A 21409-nucleotide genomic window follows, 5' to 3' on the forward strand; every position below is an offset into this window, starting at 1 on the left:
AGTGAGTTTGAGTCACCACGATGACATTGTAACCCTGGCAGACCAAACTGGCACCACACTCCTCTGTGTCTATTTCTGAGGCCAGTTGGCAGTCACACGAGAAACGAATGTGGGTATTTGGTGGACATTGTAGGCACTCTTATTCGTGCTAAGCTTCGTGCCCCTTCTGATCATCCCAGGTAGCTTGGGACAGCACACTCATTCCCACAAACAACAAGGGAGAAGAAAAGCTTTGCTGTCCCGAGAAATCTGGGAAAAGATCCAACCCTACGGCGCATTGTTCTGACACAAATTCCTCCCCACTGGCACTTTTCTCTCAAAGATACTAGAGTTGGGTGGGATACTGAAGAAGAGAAATTACCTCGCTATGCCAGGATCCTCAAGTGGTCATTAAGAGAGAATAGAAAGGAGTGTTTCTGAGTCCTTCCTCTGGCTCTCATCGAGACATCTACCGTGTCTGGGACATGGGAAAGGACTCTTGCTGTCTGTTTGCAGTGGGCCTGTTCCCACATGGATTTGCTGGCACAGTTAAGCATTAGGGAACTAGATCAAAGGAGACATAATGGAGCCCGCTAAAAGGGTAGCATGACCTGGATATATAGCACCAGCAAACTGCAGCCCTCACTTATTTATTATATTTACTGACCCTGATTTTATGTAGAAAGCTGCGTACACGTACATGTAATATGGGGTGATATCATTCAGTTCCAGTATGCCACACACTTTATTTAACATATATAGATAGAGTGTCCTATAATTTCTCTGAAATTCAGTTCATGGTCTAATTGTGAGTAATTAGTTGTCCCTCTTGGCTGCACCCTTTTTGTATGTGTACTTTTCTGAAAACTGGGTTGTCTTTCTCTATATTTTTCTTCCCTTCTATTTCTGCCCTCCACTCTCCACTGTCTCTTTTCTGTTGTCTGTGTGCATTGTGCTGAGCTGGCTGTTGTCACCCTGTGATTGTAGTTAAGCTTGTGGTTTTTTGCGTTAGTAGCACTCGGACCGTATGGTTCTCTCTTGGCCCTGCTGACTCCATGCCTGGTATCTCACTGAGTGTGTCCACCTGTCTCCTTATTCAGGAAACACACATACACGCCATCACTCCTGCTGCTGCTTTGCCTACCAAAGGAATGACATCATTGCAAACACACACACACTCACACTCTCATGGACATACAGATGGATACATGTAGGGGACACAAACATTGACGCTCTCTCCATATGGCCGAGTGGGCATTTTTGGGCGTCTCAGTCTGTCAAACAGTGTGAGTTGTTTACTGCTTGTCGAGCTGATTAGTACTCAGGCGTGACTGTGGCCTCTAGATCATCATCTTATCCTATTGGTGAATAATCTGTTTCCACTCTTAGCTGTAAATAACGCTTGACTCTTTGTCCTGTTTCTTCTCATTCAGCTCTGATTGGGTGGAGATCCTGGAGCCACGCTCCCGTGAGCGTATGTATGTGAACTTGACCACTGGTGAGTGCGGCTGGGATCCCCCTACAGGCGTTCCCGTCCGCCAGGCAGACGGTAACCAGTGGTGGGAGCTGTTTGACCACCACAGTGGCCGCTTCTACTACTACAACTCTACTGGGCGCCGCACGGTCTGGCATCGACCCCAGGGAGCCGATATAGTTCCCCTCTCCCAGCTCCAGGCCATGAGGCGATGCAGTGAAGCCAAACGGGCTGGAGGGTGCGTGGACAGGCACCACCATGGGACCACGGGGAGTATCAGCAGCGTAGGGAGCCAGGGGCGCTGCACCCCTCTGCCTGAGCAAGACGGAGACATCCCTGTCCCTAGAGCTCTGGAGACCAATGAAGAGGCTGCCAACCCCGAGCTGGACCCAGCAGTGGACAGCAGATCGCAGGGAGACGGAAGCAGTGCGGAACACAGCACAGATGGCAGTAAAGACCCACAGAGGTAAGCCTGACCAAACCTTCAGTAGCCTCAACTGTAAGCCTGGAAAGGGATTTGTGCTTAATCATTAGTGGATCATATTACCAGGAGAAAAGTGAGGAAATGTGATAGTCATCTCAGCATGTGGCATAGTGAGTTGTAATGACTTTCAAATGCTTCTGCTATGAGAACTCGTAGGATTATTTTGACTTTTGACCACTCCGACGAACTCAAACCGCTTTTTTATTTTCATTCTCACTTATCTGAACATTCCATATGTCCCAAGTTTCCATACTATTGCCTGTGAACTGTGCACAGCCATTTCAGCAAATCGCTACCAAATGGGGAGAACGGTCAGTTATATTAGAGAGCACGACATTCCCCGCCCCCCCTCATGCTAGGGTTATTGGTGCAGAACGGCCCCAAACAGTAAGTCATTCAGAGACCCCATCATGTGCTTGGCGTTGTGGCCCTGTCCAAACCACCATCTCTTCCCTCCAAGCCAGATTCCAGACATGCCACTTCTGTTTCCCCTGGCACAGGGCCACTGAGGCCGTCTTAGTGTCCTTCTGTGTGTCCACCACCACCACCACCACCATCATCCTGCTCGACTAAGCTCCAATGCTCATTTCATTTTCCTAAAACAAATCTAGGCCCCGGGCCATCAAAGACTATAACGCCTCTTATGGGTGAGAGCTTAAATGCGCATGCATGAGAGGCATGTGAGAGAGTGTTGTCTGTGGTTAATAACAAGCAGAACCACTACATTCCAGCTGCCTATAAACAAGGCGATCCCTGCTGCTTTTCAGAGGCTCTGCCGTGGCGACTCTGGCTCTCGGATTCCTCCTGACTCTCCTTGTACCTCACCTTGGCCATTAGGAGGTCTCTACTCTGACCCGCCGATCCTTTGGGATTACGTAAAGGTGGAGGGGGAACTAATTGGCTGTTGACTGATACCACTGAAGGCCTTTTTGTATTGGCTCTGGTGCGTGTGGAGAGTGTTAAAACTCCCTACAGGATCCCACTTTGCCCCAGTGATTCAACCTTTCCCAGAACCTTTTCTGTCTCTGCTTGAAACAGTGGCCAGCTGTGTCCCTCAGGAAGGCCAAGGAGCCTTAACGCATAGAGGTTTGATACCCTACTTAGCCACACGGCCCTTCACATGCTCACCAGCCTCCATATCTTAGCAGGTAATTAGAAACCGCCACAAAATGCACAGAGAGGGTAGAATGTGACAGCTCAAAATGGAGGAAAACAAACTCGGAGATATGCTTGTCTTCATTTAGTGGCTGGCCTTATTGATAGTGACAAGGATCAATGGGTAAGGGCAAAGGGGAAAGTTTAAATGAAGAGTTGGAAGGGTCACAGTGGTTTGAGTTTAGCTAATTGTTCTGTCTCACACAGAGTGTTAGGGGCTTTCATAAGAACACAGTCCTCTTCCCTTTTTTTGATCATGCCACTTCCGGTCATAGCTATTTTAGCTCCATAAAGTAATACCATATTTCATTGTTTAGAGTTCCTCAACGTTGGTTTGAACTTCTCAGCTATTTTAAACATGTCTTCACATGTTCTTTTTCTTTCTTCCCTTTTTTTTCTCTCTGAACTTTTAGCAGAGATGAAATGTTATTAACTTCTGACCTTTGACAAACAATGCTGTTCTTTGTGGAGATGGGACAATCCCAGTTCTTCCAGCACCAGTTTCCTTTTGTTGTGTTATTAATAAATCTGTGCATAATAGATAGAAGAGTTTCCAACGTTTCCACGCAACACACCCCACATGTTATTCTAAGCACCGGTTAGTTGATTGTGCTTCCTTTTTCTGTCTGTCTCTCCCTCTCATCTTAAAGCTCATATCTTTGTATTTGTTCATGCTCATAGGAAGTATAGGCAAATGAGCGACTTGAGTGCCAAATCTGTTACTCATTGGCCAAGTCTTACCACATGTCCTGGGAATTTCTAGGTACTTTTAAGCCTGTGGAGCTCATCAGGGAAGTACCGTAGTCTCAAGGGGTAAACATGTCAGTCACATGTGGTTATAAGCACAGGAAGCTGAAGCAAACTGATCTCTTTCCATGATGTGGGAACTAAAGGTGTGGGAGATCAATTTGCTTATAACACCTGTATTGAATTTCACCCACCTTTCAATGCATGAGCGCATCTGTGTGTTGTTGTCTTCAACCAGATAACATCTGTGTGGAATTTTAACCGTAGCTGGTGTGTGAGCTGTGCCGTATGTCTGTCTTCACCGTGTGTGGGCTCCTTTACCGCTGAGCCCTGGAGTTACAGGAGACCTGCTGAGGTCTGAGTGGATGTTAAAAGTCTGCTGAGGACACATGACAGTGTGGTGTAAGACAACCCAGAAGTGACCCAAGGTGGTTCACATCAAGGTCACAACACTCTTTTGTCTTATAGGCTGGCCTGGGGCGTATAATGGACCACTAAAAGGAACAAAGGCTCTCACTTAAACCCGGTTGCCCCTGGTCAACTGAGAGCTTTCTCTAAGCAGGAAGTGTAGGTACGCTGAATGGAGAAGAACACCAAATGGCTTGTATGTGCCCTCTCATTTAGCCCTGTAATGATATAGTGGTGCACCAGCATTCAATCTAAGACAGTCACACTGACATTAGACACTTGCCTTTCCTGATTGTTCACTGGCTCCGGATGCCTTTAAAAAGATTCAGCTACCACAGAGTTGGGTATATCTATACCTAAGTGAGCTCTGGGTTGTTTCAGTGTCTGTTTGTATGAGCCTACAGTTAAATATAGTTGAAAAGAGGAGACAAGATAGCTGGCTTTATTTCAGTGTGCAAATTATCAAATTAGCTGAAGGAATTTTCGGTTTAATTTGATTCTGATGTTTTTTAAGAGAGACTAAGCCCAAATGTAGACACCTCTCTGCAGAAGCAGAACTGGAAGCATAATTGTAATCTCCATTTCAGTTATTGTCTTAAAGGGAATTTTTTGAATAAACCTCACTCATGAAAGCAAAAGTATAAAAAAGCCAAAACAAAACAAGTTCCCCCCCTCACGTGTCTGTGACTGTCTGGCTGTGAGTCATACAAGACAAATCACCAGTGGGTTTGTGTAGGAAGCGATGGGGCGTCTGATGGGTGAGATAAAGTTTTTAATGAGTCACACATTGTCTGTATGTTAACTACGTGAGCACAACCCTCTCATGCGTTTCATCTCGTGCCACTCTTGGAGGATGTAGCCACAGCATTTTTACACACATTGGAAAGACTTGTTTTTATCTTTACACTCCTCGTGTGGTAAGCTCTTTTTTTTTTCAGCTCCTTCCAGATGGTGTTTTAAGGCTGCCAATAATAATGAAGTCTTCGCGAAAAAGTTGCACTTTGAACTTATGTGAGCCTGTTATGTGCCAAAGTACTTTGGTCTGGTTAGCAGTGACAATATCCTTGTTTCGTTTTTATCTCTGCGTTGTTTTTCCACACGTTTCACATTTTGTTCTGTCTTGCTCATAAATGCAACGTTTATGGCGCTCACAAGAACTAGATTACAGAGCTGCAGCTTTATGTGTCTCACTGAAGCAGTGTATCCAACCCTCTTTTGTTTTTTTTTAGATATCATTCAAACTCTGGTTATACAGTTCTCTCTCTTTCTCTCTGGTGCTGCGGTGTGGTGAAATATCTCCAGTGTTTTCATGAAGAACCAATGGCACCACATGTGAACTAGCCTCAGGCACGATTGCTTCAGCTGACTTGCAGCATGCAGAGATGGTGTTTTTTCAGGGTTTCCACTCCCATCCATGTTTACTACCATACTGTTGTTTTTCTACCCTTTTGTGTTCTTGATCATACCCTCGAGACTCACAAGAATAGTTTTTTTTTTTTTTTTTTTTTTTTTTTTGTGTGGGGGGGTGTGAAGAGGATCCAGTTTTAAATAAGTTTCAAACAGTGGGCCATAAAGGGATTGGCCCTCGCTGAAAGAGTTGCAGATACACTTTCGAATTCCAGAGGCGGGTCTCTCTGGAAACCAGTTGGGTTTGGCCTCATCCTGTCCCTTCAAAATGATCCTAGTGGCTGTCCTTTGGCCCAGCCCGGCACTCCTCTGGCTGAGGGAGCCACAGATATGCACAACTGGTAGACATCTTGGCTCAAGGGAGGCACGTCAGTTCAGCTGTTGGAGGACAGCTGGCTCTCTAAAGGTGTCTAACAGGAGCTGGAGGAGTACCAGCTATGCCTCAAGCCCTAAATGTTATTTTATGCTTCTGCTTGATATTTTTTATGACAGATTGTTTAAAAGGAGAAATGAAATCATTGAACCTTGGCGAGGTGTGTACAACATTGTCCTGGGCGAATCCTCTTTGTCTTCTCAGTTTCCTTCCTCTACACAGATAGCAGCGGTCTCATTGGCTCCTGCTCTGAGGTGTTTGTGTAGCAGAAGCTTGGCCTGTGTGACCTCATTTCCTCTTCCTGGCCAGCCAATGTTAATAATAACCCCTGTTTTTCAGACCCCACTATTCCCAGGAGATATATTTAAGAAATTCCAAATCCATATTCCTATCCGACAAAGTGACTCAGCTGATGGCTTTTCCAACAACAGTTATTCCAGTCAGGAAAGAAAGGAGAGACCGAACATGTGCTGACAGGAGAGTCCCCATAGTATATTTAGCTGGTTATTGAGACAACCTGACCGCAGCAATATTCAGAACAGTGACTGAGGTATCTAGGACTGTGTTTGTGGGTGTGTGACACCAGAGCCACTGAGACTAATTGAAATTTGCTGACTGTTAAGTTGATTTACTGCCCCAGAGGCCAATCAGATTACCGCGTTGGTTTCCAAAGGGCCTCTAACTTCATTTTATCTTACATTTCTGTGCCCGTCTCACATGCTATCTCCAGGCTTTGAATGAAGGGGTTTGTATTGCTCCTATGTGGGCGTAGCATAGGTGTGTGTATATACACTGTGTGTGTCTAAACGTGTCCATGACAGATAGCTGAAATGGAGATTATCTCTGCAAACAGCAAGAGATCTGGAAAAATCTGAAGCATTTGTAGACTCCCACTGATAATTATCATGTCTCTTTTAACCTCTGTGATAAATTGCTGTGCATAATCCGCACCTTGAGATGACACTGAATAACCCCCCGACAGGCAGGCTACTAGCAGGCAACACGCCCTTTCTAAACAACTTTCATTATGGTTAAAAAAAGTCTGGGCCTGTTCAGGGTTACGTAAGTCTGTCTGTTTGCCTGACTGACTCTGGAGGTTAAAGTTGCCTCTTTCAGTTTCACCCTCTTCCCTATCTTCTCTCTAACCCACCCACCCCTCCTTGCACTCCATTGCTGTCGTTGAGGGAAGCGTCTCCGTGACAATGGCACAGCCATGCATTGTGTGAGGCTCCCTGCACTGCCACAGAGGCCCCTGAATGAGCCCTGAGGAATGCCTGCCTTCCCGCTCACTCCCTTGCTGCACTCTCCCACGACTAATCCCCACCCCTTCTCATTTACACATGCTCACACCCTCCTCTCTTGTCTTTCTAGTTCTTCAGCCCCACCACCACCACCACCTCGTCTCCCTACACTAGGCCTGTTTGTATTTTCTCACCATTATACTGTCTCTTTTTTTTATTTAAGCTTTGTAATCATACTTCTTTTTTTGTTGATCTTGGGTTTACTCACATGCGTGTGTTGTTGTAGCTGTGTAGTGAGATTATAGGCTTTGGATAGATATGGAAGACACTGTAAAGCCTTACTGTTGGAGTTGGCTACCGGCCCCCATGCGATGCTGATTATCATCGCACCAAACTCCCTGCTGACATCCAACATATTGTGCCAGTGGTAGAGGCAGGGAACGTGCTAGACCTTTATCTGAGCCTGACTGGGACAATGGTAGACAGACAACAGAGACGACGCCTGATAAAATCCCTCTGGCCCAACAGTGTGAGCTGGACTCAGCAGGATGCTCCTCTCAGGCCTATGAATGTGTTGAGTTTCAGTCCCTGAGGAATAGTTTGTTTAATGTTGCTACTGAGTTCCTCCTAAGTAATAATTCAGTGTTTGTGTGAACAGGAATGAATAGCATAAAAGACTGATATAGTTCAGCATACAGTGTTGTGTTTCTTGGACATGGAGATGAAGCAGAACCTATTTGGGTTTAAGGATATAGAATTTCTCATGTACGAAGTGACATTTTTATAAAGCTGTGTAGAAACTCTCTATTATGAAGATTCAGCCTGTACTTCCGCTCCAGGCACAGTGTGTGAACATTACATTAGGCATTTCCTGTTTGTGTTGCATATGGGGGAAACCTTCTCTCCAGAGAACCTCCACAGACAGGAAGTAGTGGTCACTTCTATCTCAGGGTCAGTCCTCATAAAGTACGTCATCCACCCACGAAGACAGAAGACAGATTCATTGTTTTGTTTTTTTTTTACAGCCGGCCATCACATGAACCCCGTCAGAGATTGTTTTTGGTGTGCTTGATTTGTTTGTGGATAATGGGAAGGGGAATTTGATTATTGTGGTTTTATGTGTGAGGTCCGCTGTGTTCTTCCTTGTCGTCCAATTATAAGAGAGGCCTTGATGTTCCATGTGTGAGCTGTTCCTGCCGTAGCAAACCGGTGCTAAACAGTCAGCTGCCGAGGCGAGAATGATTTTGTAGCATTTGAATCACCTCTTCCTCTGCTTGACAGGACCAGAGTGAGAAAACATACACTGTTTCAAAGAGTACAAACAGTGGCTTCTCACGTTTACAGCTGTCACCTATCAACCCCCCCTCTCCACCCTGTATAACCATACACACTCACACTTGCATGTAACAACTAAACAGCGGCGGTTTGGGGTGAATCCCATCCATCAGAGCTTCTTGTCTTCACACGTGTGTGTGTGTGTGTGTGTGTGTGTGTGTGTGTGTGTGTGTGTGTGTGTGTGTGTGTGTGTGTGTGTGTGTGTGTGTGTGTGTTACGTGTTATTTAGGCAGTAAACCTTGATTGGTCTCGGTGAGGTGGGGGCTTTGGAACATTCCCAACAACAGTGGTTGTGGCAGGCTGTCCTGGAGTTGTGCCAGGTGGCTGAGATCCAGCTGTTTATAGGCCTTGCCTGGATGGCGAATCTGTGGGACCGTTTGAAGACGAGAGCCTGTTTACATTCAAACCACTGAGGTGGTGTGACTCACCCTATAGACGGGGGTGGCACAGGGTCTTTAGAGAGAGAGAGAGAATGCCAAGCTGTGGCTAAGAGGAGTAAAGGAAGTTTGCCGTTAGCTTGAGGACCTCAGGGGAATTGTTTCAGCATTGTTCCAGAGAGATGTGGGGAGGAGAGGGGGGTCACTCCGCCTCTTTCTCTCCTCCCTCTGCGTCCTCTTGCTGCCGTTACAGCCCAACTCTCAACCATGTTCCCTTTTGATAAAGGAAGCCTTTGAACACTTGCTGTGGCTCTACACTGATCCGTGTTTATGTTTGGATTTACGAGGACAGAAGGTGATCAGCTTTGATCTAATTAATTACCCCACTGAATGTTAAGTAGAGGTTGAAGGGAGGGAAGGTAAGTCTCCTTTGCCTGCCTTCAAAATGCATTTACCTGTCTGACCTTTTGATGAAGCCTCTTGAACTTGTGTATTCTGTACTGCGTCACACGTGACTTACTCAGGCCAGCCGCCAACTGTGTTCACGTGTAATAATGCCCGCTTTAGACACATACATTGGTTTAAGAGGGCGAGTTTTTTTGATCAGTTGAGGAATGAAAAGTCCCGCTTGCCGTGGGAGATTATGAGGCGACAGCAGCGTGACCAGATTGATAACAGATTGTTTTACATCGCTGGGATTAGCAGTGGGCCATTGGGTTTGAAGTTATCCCAGCCGCTCAACCAAAAGGAGAAGAATTAACCTTTGGACTCGGGTGAAGAGCTTCTGAGCTGTGAACGACTGCAATACTGACTTCTCTCAGATCGACCTCTTTTCATGTGGTCTGCTGGTTTCACGGCCGCCAAAAGTTTGATGATTCAGATAGCAGACTTTTATGCCATGTGATCGTCATATGTAGATGAACTTCACAGACCTACAACTATCAGAAGTCCTTACGTATATTCTCCAGAGCTCTGAGTCCCACATGTTATAGGAGGAAACTGTGGATGGGCTTCAGTGAGATGGGTTCAGTCACTCAGTATTTTTAGGCTCTACACGCTGAGGTTATTGTCTCATGGGTTTGACAAGTCTATTTGGACTGCCAGACTAAAAATGGAGTATAAAGACTTCAGAGGTCAGTGAAATGTTTGGATTTGTGGATTGTTGCTGATTTTCCCAACCCTGTCAGCTTTGGATTTTTTTATTTTTTTTGACAAGCTGAAAAATAGCGAATGGCTCCATGCCTGTGTATGATCGTATACTGTATCATTTACGCACTGTCTGTTGACTTTTCTGGAGTTTGCTCTGATGTCCATTCTCATACTGTGTCTGTTTCCTTTCTGTCAGGGATGCTTCTCAAAGATGGCAGCCTGCACCTGGTTCTAAGGCAGCCATGTTGGTGAAGGTGAACAGCATGACCCGTACCCAGCCCAGCCCAGCCTTGCAGCAACAGCAGCAACAGCACCTCCAGCACAGCACACACGGCAAAGCCAACACCTTCACCCTGCACCCCACTAGCAACAAGCCCCAAGGAGGACACTTAAGCTCTACCCAGGGGTATAAAACTGCCCCCTCTGGCAAAATGTCAGCTGACACACGTCAGGCCCATCACCTTAGAAAAGCCAGCAATGGCAGCTTCTGTTTGGTGACACCAGACAGTAACCATCCCAGTCCGCTTCTTCACAGGTCACAGACCAGCACACCACGCCCTGTCTCTCCACAGTATGGTTGTACTGCCCCAATTTATGATGAGCCAGTTTCAGACTGTCCCATATATGATGAACCCCCAATAGACATGGAGGTAGAGGGGGCGCACCTTTATAACGGACAACCTCTGTCTCGCTTGACACCTACCCATAGCCTCCAAAAGCCCAGGCACCTCCAGCACCCTGGTTCATCTCATTCAGGGTCCAGACACAGGAGGAATCCTTCTGCCTCTGACTACAGCCCAGCAGGTCTGGAGTGCATCAAGCACATGGTCAACGTGGATCCCAAACAAGGGCTCCTATCCGGCTCCCCTGTACCAACGCGTACCCCTTCCCCTACCTCAAGGCAGGATCCTGTCTTGAACCAGCCTCAGCCACATCAGCAGACCCAGGCCCACTCTTTGCCTCAGGCGAGGGGTCAGGTGAGGGACAGGGAGCCAGGGACCCCAGGCCCAAGTACACTGGAAAAGAAGCAAAGCTGGCGGGTCCTTGAGGCCACCGTCCAGCGCGCCATGGAGGCACGACACAGCAGGCAGAGCAGCCAAGCCTCGCAGGACTTCACCTCGTCAACCCCCCAGGCCACAGCCAACTATCAGGACTCTGGTTACTCCACTGGCCCCTCACCAAGTCTGAGAAGAAAAAGCAGGAGGAGGGTGGGAGCCGGTGGCGGTGCAGGAGGCAGGCCGGGGTCGGTAGGCAGCAGCGGGGAGCTGTGCGCACTCAACGAGAGGCTGATGGCTGAGATGAGGGAGGTGGTGAGTCGTTCGAACACCATGAGGGAGGTGAGAGCGGGGCTGGACCCAGAGATGGGGGAGAGGGTAGTCGTACCTCGGACGCGCTCCCCTGCTGACTCACTCAGGTGGTATGGAGGAGGAGGGTCAGCAGGCAGGTGTGCATCGCGAGAGGACCTCACACCCCGGTCACTGAGTAGGGCAGGTAACCATGGCAACCCTGCACTGACCCCTCTGGAGATACCAGGGAGGCAGAAAAGGACATATGAAAAGGTGGACACCCTGGAGATGAGTGTGAATAGCCAGGCCAGCCTGTCATCACCAGAGACCCCAGGACCGCCCTCCCAGGTAACCCCACCTCCTGTGTGTGTGTGTGTGTGTGTGTGTGTGTGTGTGTGTGTGTGAGGCAAGAAGTGAATAGTTAAATTGTTGTTGATAACAAAATAGAGATTGTAAGAGAATACATATTCTCTAAATCAATATTATGATACTTCTCTGTCTGATTAAGAGCTCAGCTCTGTCTGCGTTATTGTGTGGTCTATTTACCTCAGCAGGTTTGCTTGGATTCTGCTTTGTTTGGTCTGGAAATGCTCAGATTATCCATGTCTCTCAAGATTCAAGATCAGATTAGAGAAGAATTCATTCTCACTGTGTCAAATGAGGCCGAGTCATGCCTGAATAGAGCATCTGCGTATTATGGGAATTTTTAGCTGCTACTGTTGTGTTGTTTAGTGTGTCTAGTCCTCCGAGAGCTGTGAGTGGAAGATAGGACAGATTGTTAGACTGAACAGAAATATTCCTCCAGCCTAGTGGGGAAGATGAGATTTTAAAAACCCAAGACAACACAACAGATTCTGTGATATTTTGACTTTGCAGAGCACTGAAATACATAGAGGCATATGTGGAGGAACTGCGATGATGGCTTATCTTGAAGTCAGGGGTCTTTACATTAGTTGCACATGATCGAAGATGAAAGAACTATTTGACTTCTCCTGGCTCACTTATATAAGTAGCGGCATGTGGAGCCAGTTCCAAGATCTGCTACTTCTAATCTCCAAATACCCTTCTGCAACAGAATCACACCCCATACCGCCACACATTATAGTGTTGTTTTCAGAACTGGCCCCGCAGCTAACAATGAACGTTTGATTCGTTGGGGAGTCCTGTGATGAAAAGAGTAAGGCTAATCTGTCTCTTTGAAAAGAACACACAACATTTTGTGAGTAATACCTCTAACATTCCAATCTTTAGTGCTGAAATGTCCCCAGGACATTAAGCAGTGGGCAGGTTGGGCACCGCTGACTATAATGGCCACAGTCCCAGTGTTACCTGTCATCATCTTACCACCGTCCATCTGCCCTGCACTGCAGGTACTGTATACTCATATGCCAGCTCTGTGTTTTGGCATCTGGGGCCATGCCAGACCAAAGAGATTCAGGACACGGCTTCCCTTGGTCAGGAAGGAGAGCCACTGTGGCCCATATGGCTGTGGCTTGGCAGGGAGATGAGGAGACGGATGAGGTGGAGGAGGAAGCAAGGGAGGCAGGCTGGTACCACGGCTTATTGGTATCACTGTAACTTAAGCGTGTTAAACAACAGCCAAGGGGCACAAGTCTGTCCTGGAATGTTCTTCAGACCTGCTGTTATATCACTCTCACACTCTCACAGATTATGGCCTGCGATGTATGAGCAGCTTTACATTTTCCACATTTGAACATTTTGTTCTTGCAGAAAGACCTTTGAACTTGTTCAAATTATGCACTGAAGCTCTGACCATTTCCACAAGGACCATGAATAATTCATGTTGAGTTGAGAGCATTTTCCACAGTTTGACTGTTGTGTCTCTATCCATAGTATGACCCTGTGCTCATGCATCTGCAAGCTATCTGTAAAACAGTGTAATTTAGTGAACGCAGAGGTTGCGCAGCATGTGTCCCATTCCCTACTTCAACACGTGCTTCGTTGTATTTGATCTTCTGGAGTTGACCTCTCGTTGCACATTTTAGAAAAACATCAACTCTGTACAACCCCAAAGACTCTCTGCCAAGGCCCAACGTCTGATCTGCTTCACTTGATTGAAAAACCAAAATCTAAAGTCCAGCTTGTCTGGTGCTCGTCAGCTCCATATTACATCAGGGTCTCATTCAAAAGACATGTCAATGTATTTTATGTTCCAATAGTAAATTTGAGCTTTGATTCTGGCTCTGGTTTCCTGTTGTTCCTGGCTATTTCCAGAGCATATGTGACTTACTGGATTTCACTATTAAGGGAGGCGAGGAGCTCCTCACAGTCTTAAACTCCACCGCAGGGATCACAGGGGCGTCTTGTGTGAGGACTGTTAGGCCACTATCTGGTCAATTCCTCCTGAGGCCAGCGTTCATGAGGATTTGGGGAGATTTGTTCCCGGTAAAATAGTTTTCTGACATGATGAAAATTAATGTGCCGATCCTGCAACAATTCCCCCTCCAGCTCCAGCACTGCAGAGCAGAGCACGGTAGGCGCAAGGCAGCCCAGCTGCTGGTGTGACACAGTGAAGACTCTGCAGCTGAACACCACACACACACACACACACACACTCACACAGTTATACCTCTGCTGCACTCTTGCCTCACACCCTCCCTCCTCTTCCTCCTCCTCTGTATAACTTTTTTCTCTGTCTCATGTCCACTTCTTGTCTCCCTGCAGGTGGGCACCCTAGAGCTGCAGGCTCAGTTGGAGAGCAGGAAAAAAGGCATGGTTGATGGGCGGACAGCGTCCCTGGGCCCTCATCGCCCTGCCAGCCATGACAACAGAGAGGGAAGTGATGGGTCAGGTGAAAGGGCGCGAGGATCCTCTTACCAGCTCTCCTACGCCACCCTGCGGCAGCCCCCGCCTCCTGCCATGGGCATGGAGGACTGGGCCAGCAAGCACCTCAACATGCACACGCAAGGCCTGTTCCGTCGCCGCGTCTCCATCGCCAACATGCTGTCGTGGAATCGTGGATCCATCAAAAAGCCCATGCTGGTCACCAGCAACCGCGCCGTCCGGAAGGAGGCCTGCGAGATGTTTAAGCTGGTGCAGGCCTACATGGGAGACAGGCCCTCGCGTCTGGACCGCCGCCACTGTGCCCTGCTCATCGTCACCAAGTGCTGGGACATGCCAGGGCTGCGGGACGAGCTGTACGTGCAGCTGGTGAGGCAGACCACAGGCAATGCCAGCCCCAGAAGCTTGGCGGCAGGCTGGGAACTGATGGCTGTCAGCTTGGCGTTCTTTGCCCCCTCGCCAAAGTTCCGCTGCTACCTGGAGGGCTACATCCAGAGACACACGGAGCCCACCAGCGACAAGAAATGTGAGTCTCAGACTGAGCAAGAGGGTGGGTCACCTTTCTTTCTTTCCTGTGTTGTCTGCTTGTCATCACTGTTTATGTATGTCTCACTTTTTAAAATTAAATTTGCATTTTCTTTTCTCCCTCTCTATTTTACTGTCGAATTTTAATTCAAGCAGCATGATCACGATAGAAACACAGTACTGTCTTTGATTAGCTCAATAATCTGATTGTCGGCCTTGTGTTTATCTGACTGACCATCAGAAATTTGACTGTTTATATCTTTTTGTTTCGTAGTGACTCAGTTCATATTGGAGCAGCAGGAACTAAAGCTGAAGAAGAATTCAAAGTCCAGAAAGAAGAGGAAACAGAATTCAGACGAGGAAGAAGGTAAATCCTTTATTTACTCAACACTTTGTCCAAAATATCACTTTATGAGCATTTGATCCTCGGTAATTCTCATTTGTACAAGCTTATCTGTTTGACAGAGCACAGTCAGCAGAGTCCTAAAGATGTTTTTCCACTTTCTTCAAAAGCTGCCTAGAGTCTCAGAGCACTGCAAGCCATTACAAATCTAACATATCACTCCCTGTAGAGTGACCATTCGGACTGGGATGGAAACTTCAGTGCTGTGCAGTTTGTCAGATGAGTACGTGCTGATGTACTTGGAGACACAATGAATGGGTTTCACAGAAAGTTGAGCTGAAAAAAATAAAATGTAGGACGAGAATTTCAGAGGTTCTGTAAGCGCACAATGGACCACACTGTGAATCACATTAGCGGTCTATCTTGCCACTCGCATGTCAGACAGCCCTTTAAGAGGGGATACCTACTCATCGGCACGTGCCCTCATTAAAGCAGCCCACAGTGCCAGCTCTGATGATGATGTCACCAGAGAGGAACCCAATCATCTCGCTGCAGACACCACAGTAGTGGCCTCACACATTGTACTTCAGTGACTCAGACTTGGTGCTTATGCTGGAAACACTCCAACTGACTAAGGGGTTGAAGAAAAAGCCTACTGATCATTTGTGACTAATTCTAAAGGTCTTTGAGAGTGGAATCTTGACGAAAGCCAAAAATAAAACAAAAAAAACAGCATAATGAGAGCTGCTGTTTGCCTGATGGATGGAGGAGCTGGAACACGCACATTGTCTCTGACCAGAGCAACAAGCAGCTGTGAGCAGCAGGAGTAGGAGTCACATGTGGGAACTGGAGGCCTCTTGTCAGGCCAGACCTGGCCTGGTCTGGGCTTGGAAGCAGACGTCTTTGGGCTCATGGCCCAGGGGCGCGTTGGTTTCAGCCAGCACTTGGATGAACTTAGCTTTGTCTCATAAACAACAACCAAGACGAGACCAATGCCATCTCCTCGCCGTCCTTTCATGGCTGTGTTTTTTTTTGTTGTTGTCAGGTTTAGCTTCAACCCGTGTGTAGACAGGTGTCATGTTGTTCTCAGCCTGGTACAGTACACTCAAGCTCCTAATGAGCTCGTATTTCTCCTGGGCTTTGGTTGCCTGGTTGTTGTTGCTTTCATCACATCAAACCTGATGTAAATATAGACCACCAGTAGTGTTTAACCCCCCTTCTCACTGCAGCACAGGGGCTCGGCACTCTTGCTTTTCCTCTGAGTAAGTGTACAGACTCAATGTTGGGAGCCTTGGGAAAAATAGCCTGTCTTTGCCAAGATCAAGGGCAAATTATTGGTATGATCTCTCTAATTAGACATAATTATAGTCAAACTCGGTCAGATTAGCATCAGTTGTGAGCATGCATGGGAGTCACCTGTTTGCCATAAATCTGGGGGCTTTGACTACAGGGAACATGCTGAAAAGTGTTTGTTACTTTTTAAAAATCCCATCGGTGGGTTTGTCCATCTGGCCCTGGTTCGGGTAGCTGATACAGTGGAGATTCTGGGAACGGGAATAGACCCCAGGAGAGCTCAGTGTTTGCTGTTAACCCGAGTTACCACAGCAATGAAAGAGGAGGATGATTTATTTTTGTGAACGCACATGATGACCCGACAATCAAGGCTTTCTGTTTGAGAACTAGAAGTACAGACTGACTTTTCAAGCACAGATCTGGTTCTTCTGTAGCTTGTGTCTAGCTTGAAGTATACCCCGCCCCAAAAAACAGCAGCATTGCTCAAATGCAGCTCACTTCCGAAATAGATCTGGGGCCTGCGTTAGCTACTTAGGGGCAGGTAGCAGACAGGAAGCCTCTGGGTTTCTCATTTTCTTCGCAGCCCTTTATGTCTGTGTACGCTGATGAATCACCTGAACGTTGGACATGTATGCTGGATCCTGTCCTTAAAGCTTTTGTTCAACAGCAATAAATCTACCCTCTGCCTGACAGTTTAGCTGGGCCTGCTCTAGTAATCCCCATATGCCAGAATCACACCGTCAACATGTCTCTCCAGTTACCACTGCCTGCCTCTCATACACTATCTGACATCTGTGGGAGAAAAAAGCCCTTTTTGTCGGAAAGGGTGCTTAAGGGTTTTAATTTGAGTGTTTGACTGGTTTCTCAGTCCTGAATTTGCCTCTTCTGTCAATCTACAGGTCTGCCTATCAGCACATATGCCAAGTTCTGCCATCGGAAACTACAGAAAGTGGCCATCACCGGAGGCAAAAAGGTAAGCTTATAGGAATAAAGAAAAAAGAAAGAGCTTTAGCGATGAATTTATCAAAAGTATGTCACTTTCACATGATTTTTAAAAACAGTACAAATCACTTTCAAAGTTATGATTCGGATCTGAGTCATCCTAGATACCGTCACAGATAGAGAGGTAATTACAGACACGGTGACACAGTCACAGGTAGAGACATAAACACAGACCCCGTCATAGCAGCACAGCTGCACACACAGCCGTGATTCGTATCGTATTCCCTGACACAGCCAGGTAGTAAATCTTCTTTCCTCACCTCTCGCCCCTCCAGGGTCTACGTAAGCCCACCTTGGAGGAGATCGACCACAGTAGGCGGGCCATCGTCACTCCCTCCCTGTTTGGCAGTTCTCTGGAGGAGGTGATGGAGAGGCAGAGCGAGCTCTTCCCAGACAGAAAACTGCCCTGGGTGCAGGTTCAGCTTTCCCAGTATGTTCTGGCTCTGGGCGGGGCTCAGACCGAGGGCATCTTCAGGTAAGAGATAGACTTAACTCAGCCAATTACATGTCTCGACTTGAGAGAGGTGGAGGCTAGGAAATTAGAAGGGGATCTTATGTACTGCTTTATTGTATGTATAGTGTCTCTAAACAAATGTGTGTGGTCTCCTGTACCCCTGTATTTCAAAACAGCCTCTGCCTGTGTACATTACACACAACGAACAGCAGAACAAACACAGCCCTGCTTTGCTCCTGAGAGCAACACTGTTTAATCTGATACTTCTTCATAATATGTGTTTACATTACTGCTTAAGCTTACAAGCACGTGGGAGCTTCACAACTGTGTGTTTGTGTAGGGTCCTCTCCAGCGAATGTATTTCTGTAACGTCTTGTTTAGAGAAGTGTTCCCTTCAGTCGAACGTACTATATACGGAACTCCCTGTGAAACTCCGCTCCTGCATGGGGACTTTCCTGAACAGTGTGTTTGGTTATATTATGATTATTCTGGTTTTTGTTTTGTTCCAAAGAAGTGCTGCAAACAAAGAACACATTACTTTGAGCCACCAGGCCACATTTGAAGCCAATTGAGTGTGCATGAGTAAGGGATTTTGCCACAGGGCATGAAGGAGCTGTAAGGATAGAGCTAGAGGTCCCTCTTGTGGCCACTGAATGTAACTGATGCTATGCGTTTTTTATTTATAGAGTGCCTGGAGACATTGATGAAGTGAACGCATTGAAGCTCCAAGTGGACCAGTGGAGGATCCCTGAGAATCTCTCTGACCCCAATGTTCCAGGTGAGGAAGGATGTGTTTTCCATTTGAATTTGTTGTGTGCCTGCATACATAAATCAGGTATGAATATGAATACCAACAGTATGTTTGTCTTGTTCAGCCTCTCTGATGAAGCTGTGGTATCGGGAGCTGGAGGAACCTCTCATTCCGATGAACTTCTACAAGCAGTGTGTCAGTAACTGTGATGACCCGGTGGCGGCCATCGCTGTGGTTCAGTCTCTGCCCGAGCTCAACAGGCTGGTGCTCTGCTACTTCATCCACTTCCTGCAGGTAACTGACATGCTGACAAAGATCTATGATCCTCTCGAATAAAACCCTTCGTCTAATTTGATATTTTTTTACAAAACTCTGAACTCTAGACTGGAAACAAACCTCTCCATGAACATTTAAACTGATGAGAATATTTAAAATCAAAATTGTAATCTATTTGAGCTCTTGGATAACAGAGTGTGACTCACACATGACTCACTGCAGGTTAAAGGTCAGTGTGCACTCAGCCTTGCTCATTGCTTTCTCTCTCCTCACATCCTGGTTATCTCTAGGTATTCGCTCAGCCATCCAACGTGGCTATAACCAAGATGGATGTAAACAACCTGGCCATGGTGATGGCCCCCAACTGCCTTCGGTGCCAATCCGACGATCCGCGGATCATCTTCGAGAACACGCGAAAGGAGATGTCCTTCCTGAGAATGCTCATCGTTCACCTGGACACCAGTTTCATAGAAGGGGTGGTGTAGACGCTCTAAACTACAGAGCCCACCTTGGCGGGGCTGAATCAGCCCTCCAGCATCTCCAGTTACACATTTACAATCATGCATAAACACTGTTTCTGTTCAGACCACACTGGAAACTCTTGGTGACCTCTTATAACACAAGGAGTGTGAAAACAGTTTGGACTTTGGATCCTTGTTCTTTCTAACTGAGAGACAATACACAACACCTTAGGTTTCACTGTGTTTTTTTTGTCATACTAAAATCAACAGTGACGGCTTTAAAGTGGCTCACTTTAATGACTATTTTCTAAGAACTGCATGTGAAAACAGACTTACTACTTCACTTCTTACTGAGAGGGTAGTACTACAGTTTCATTGGATAACTTGGCTGTGTAAAGTAAGAGTCTTACAGTATTTACTTCGGAAGTATTCTCTTGCACAACAAAAGTAAAGATGGCAGTGTTGACTCTGCTTTTTTTTTTTTCCTCCTCCGGTTTCCTTCAAGTGTGTTTTGTGTGATTGTTGGAGTGTGAGCGAAAGACACAGCCTTCTTTTATCATGTACAGAAAAAAATGAAAATAACTCTTGTAATAGTGTCTTATTAATAAGCTTGTCTGTGTTGTTTTGAGTGGTTGTACTGATAGCTGGTCTCCTCGTCTCCTTTCTCGAGACACAAGAAGCCACAGCGCCACGGCTATTTTGACAGGTTACAGAGCCGTCATTTCAAAGCACATACTAGAAGGATGTGCGGGAAGCTTTTATTAATGGATGGTGGCTATTTTCAAAGAAAATCAACTTGGAAGTGCTTCGATTTTCCAACTCTTAAAAACTCGAGTGAAGCCAGACGAGAGTGTTGTAATTGCAGTTTATGTCATAGTAGTGTGGGAGGCTGGTTATACAACTGATAATACTCTTAATCTATCTATAAGTCTTTACATTGGAATTGTGTTCTCTTTTTTGTTTGTGATCTGTATGTTGTTGTTTTTTTGTTTGTTTTTTTGGCTCAGGTCTTATAATAAAACGGGTGTTGGATGTGATAACTGTACATGGCCTCCCTCACTTACTGAAAATTTCATTAATCTCCCACAAACCCCTGTACTGAGAATAGAGTATTGTTCACCTGTCAAGCACTATGAGAATGTAGATTAAGCTTTTCGTGTCCGCTCTCAGGCTTTGCCGATGTAAATAAATCCTGCGTGTAAATAGTAATAACTCTCCTAATGATTCAGGTTAAGGGTGAAGTTAAATGTTTCGGTAAAGAGCAATGAAAAGGTGTTTTTGTAATTAACTGTTCATTTCTCTGCTGTAACCGCCTGCCTTTTGAACATAGGACTGATTCAAACCACTTTCCATGTGTGTGTATATGTGTGTTTGCATACTCTGTTGTTATAATATGGAATGGCTGTCCATAAATAAAGGTTTGTTCAATTGTAAATTGGATGCCTCCTGTTTATTTTCGGGGCATGTTTGCCTTTATTTTCATAGTGGGTTGCAGGGAGGAGACAGGAAATGAGGGGAGAGAGAAGGGTGGGGGGGCGCATTTAACAAGATCAACATTCCAGATCCTGTGACCACATGGTCAATCTCGCCGGTGACTATTTTATTTGCATCTCATAACAGTTAACAATATTTTTTTAATCGGCTAGTCTGACAAAATGATTAATAAGTCAAGGTGTGGTCTTAAAGATTTTTATTCCGTTTTAAAGGCTTGGTTGAAAGCAGAAGTAGTCCAATCCAGCAGTACTTCTCTGAAAGGCCTTCTAAAGTGATGCACTTGCACTGTTACACAATCAGGAAAGAAAATAAGGATCTTTATAAATACGACTTTTTCATCCGTTCTGTACAGTTAAAGACATCTCATGCCAGATTTAGACAAAAGGCTTTTAAGCTTATTTACTCAGAGTTATGCAGGCTGCACAGGTGAAAGGTTGAGCAAACAGATACAAGCTGTACTGTCACACGGCATCACCCTGACTCATCCAATCTGTACATCACTGCACAAAACAGCCACCTGCCTCGTCTATCACTCTGTATCAGTCATGTACCTGTCTGCCGTTGGTGGATGGAAAAAAAAAAAAAGAAACCAA

The 21409-nt window shown here is 46.3% G+C and overlaps 1 protein-coding gene across 7 annotated transcripts in view; it reads left to right on the forward strand.

The window, feature by feature from the left end:
• The window catches only part of arhgap46a (Rho GTPase activating protein 46a), a 30764-nt gene extending 10007 nt beyond the window's left edge, over positions 1-20757 (forward strand). For 2 of the 7 annotated variants that reach the window (XM_010755746.3, XM_010755767.3), the window contains exons 2-10: positions 1413-1919; positions 10326-11763; positions 14101-14767; positions 15017-15109; positions 17278-17351; positions 17656-17855; positions 18521-18612; positions 18710-18879; positions 19152-20757. In XM_010755746.3, the coding sequence (XP_010754048.3) occupies positions 1413-1919; positions 10326-11763; positions 14101-14767; positions 15017-15109; positions 17278-17351; positions 17656-17855; positions 18521-18612; positions 18710-18879; positions 19152-19346 (3436 nt within the window). In that variant the 3' untranslated portion in view covers positions 19347-20757. Of the gene's footprint in view, positions 1-981; positions 1266-1412; positions 1920-5031; positions 5165-9190; positions 9400-10325; positions 11764-14100; positions 14768-15016; positions 15110-17277; positions 17352-17655; positions 17856-18520; positions 18613-18709; positions 18880-19151 lie in introns of those variants that run through there. The other 5 variants (XM_019268385.2, XM_019268384.2, XM_027279131.1 and 2 more) reach the window with 5 other exon arrangements.
• The last annotated feature ends 652 nt before the right edge of the window (positions 20758-21409 follow it).

This window comes from Larimichthys crocea, chromosome VI, assembly GCF_000972845.2.
Source record: "Larimichthys crocea isolate SSNF chromosome VI, L_crocea_2.0, whole genome shotgun sequence".
Taxonomy (NCBI): domain Eukaryota; kingdom Metazoa; phylum Chordata; class Actinopteri; family Sciaenidae; genus Larimichthys; species Larimichthys crocea.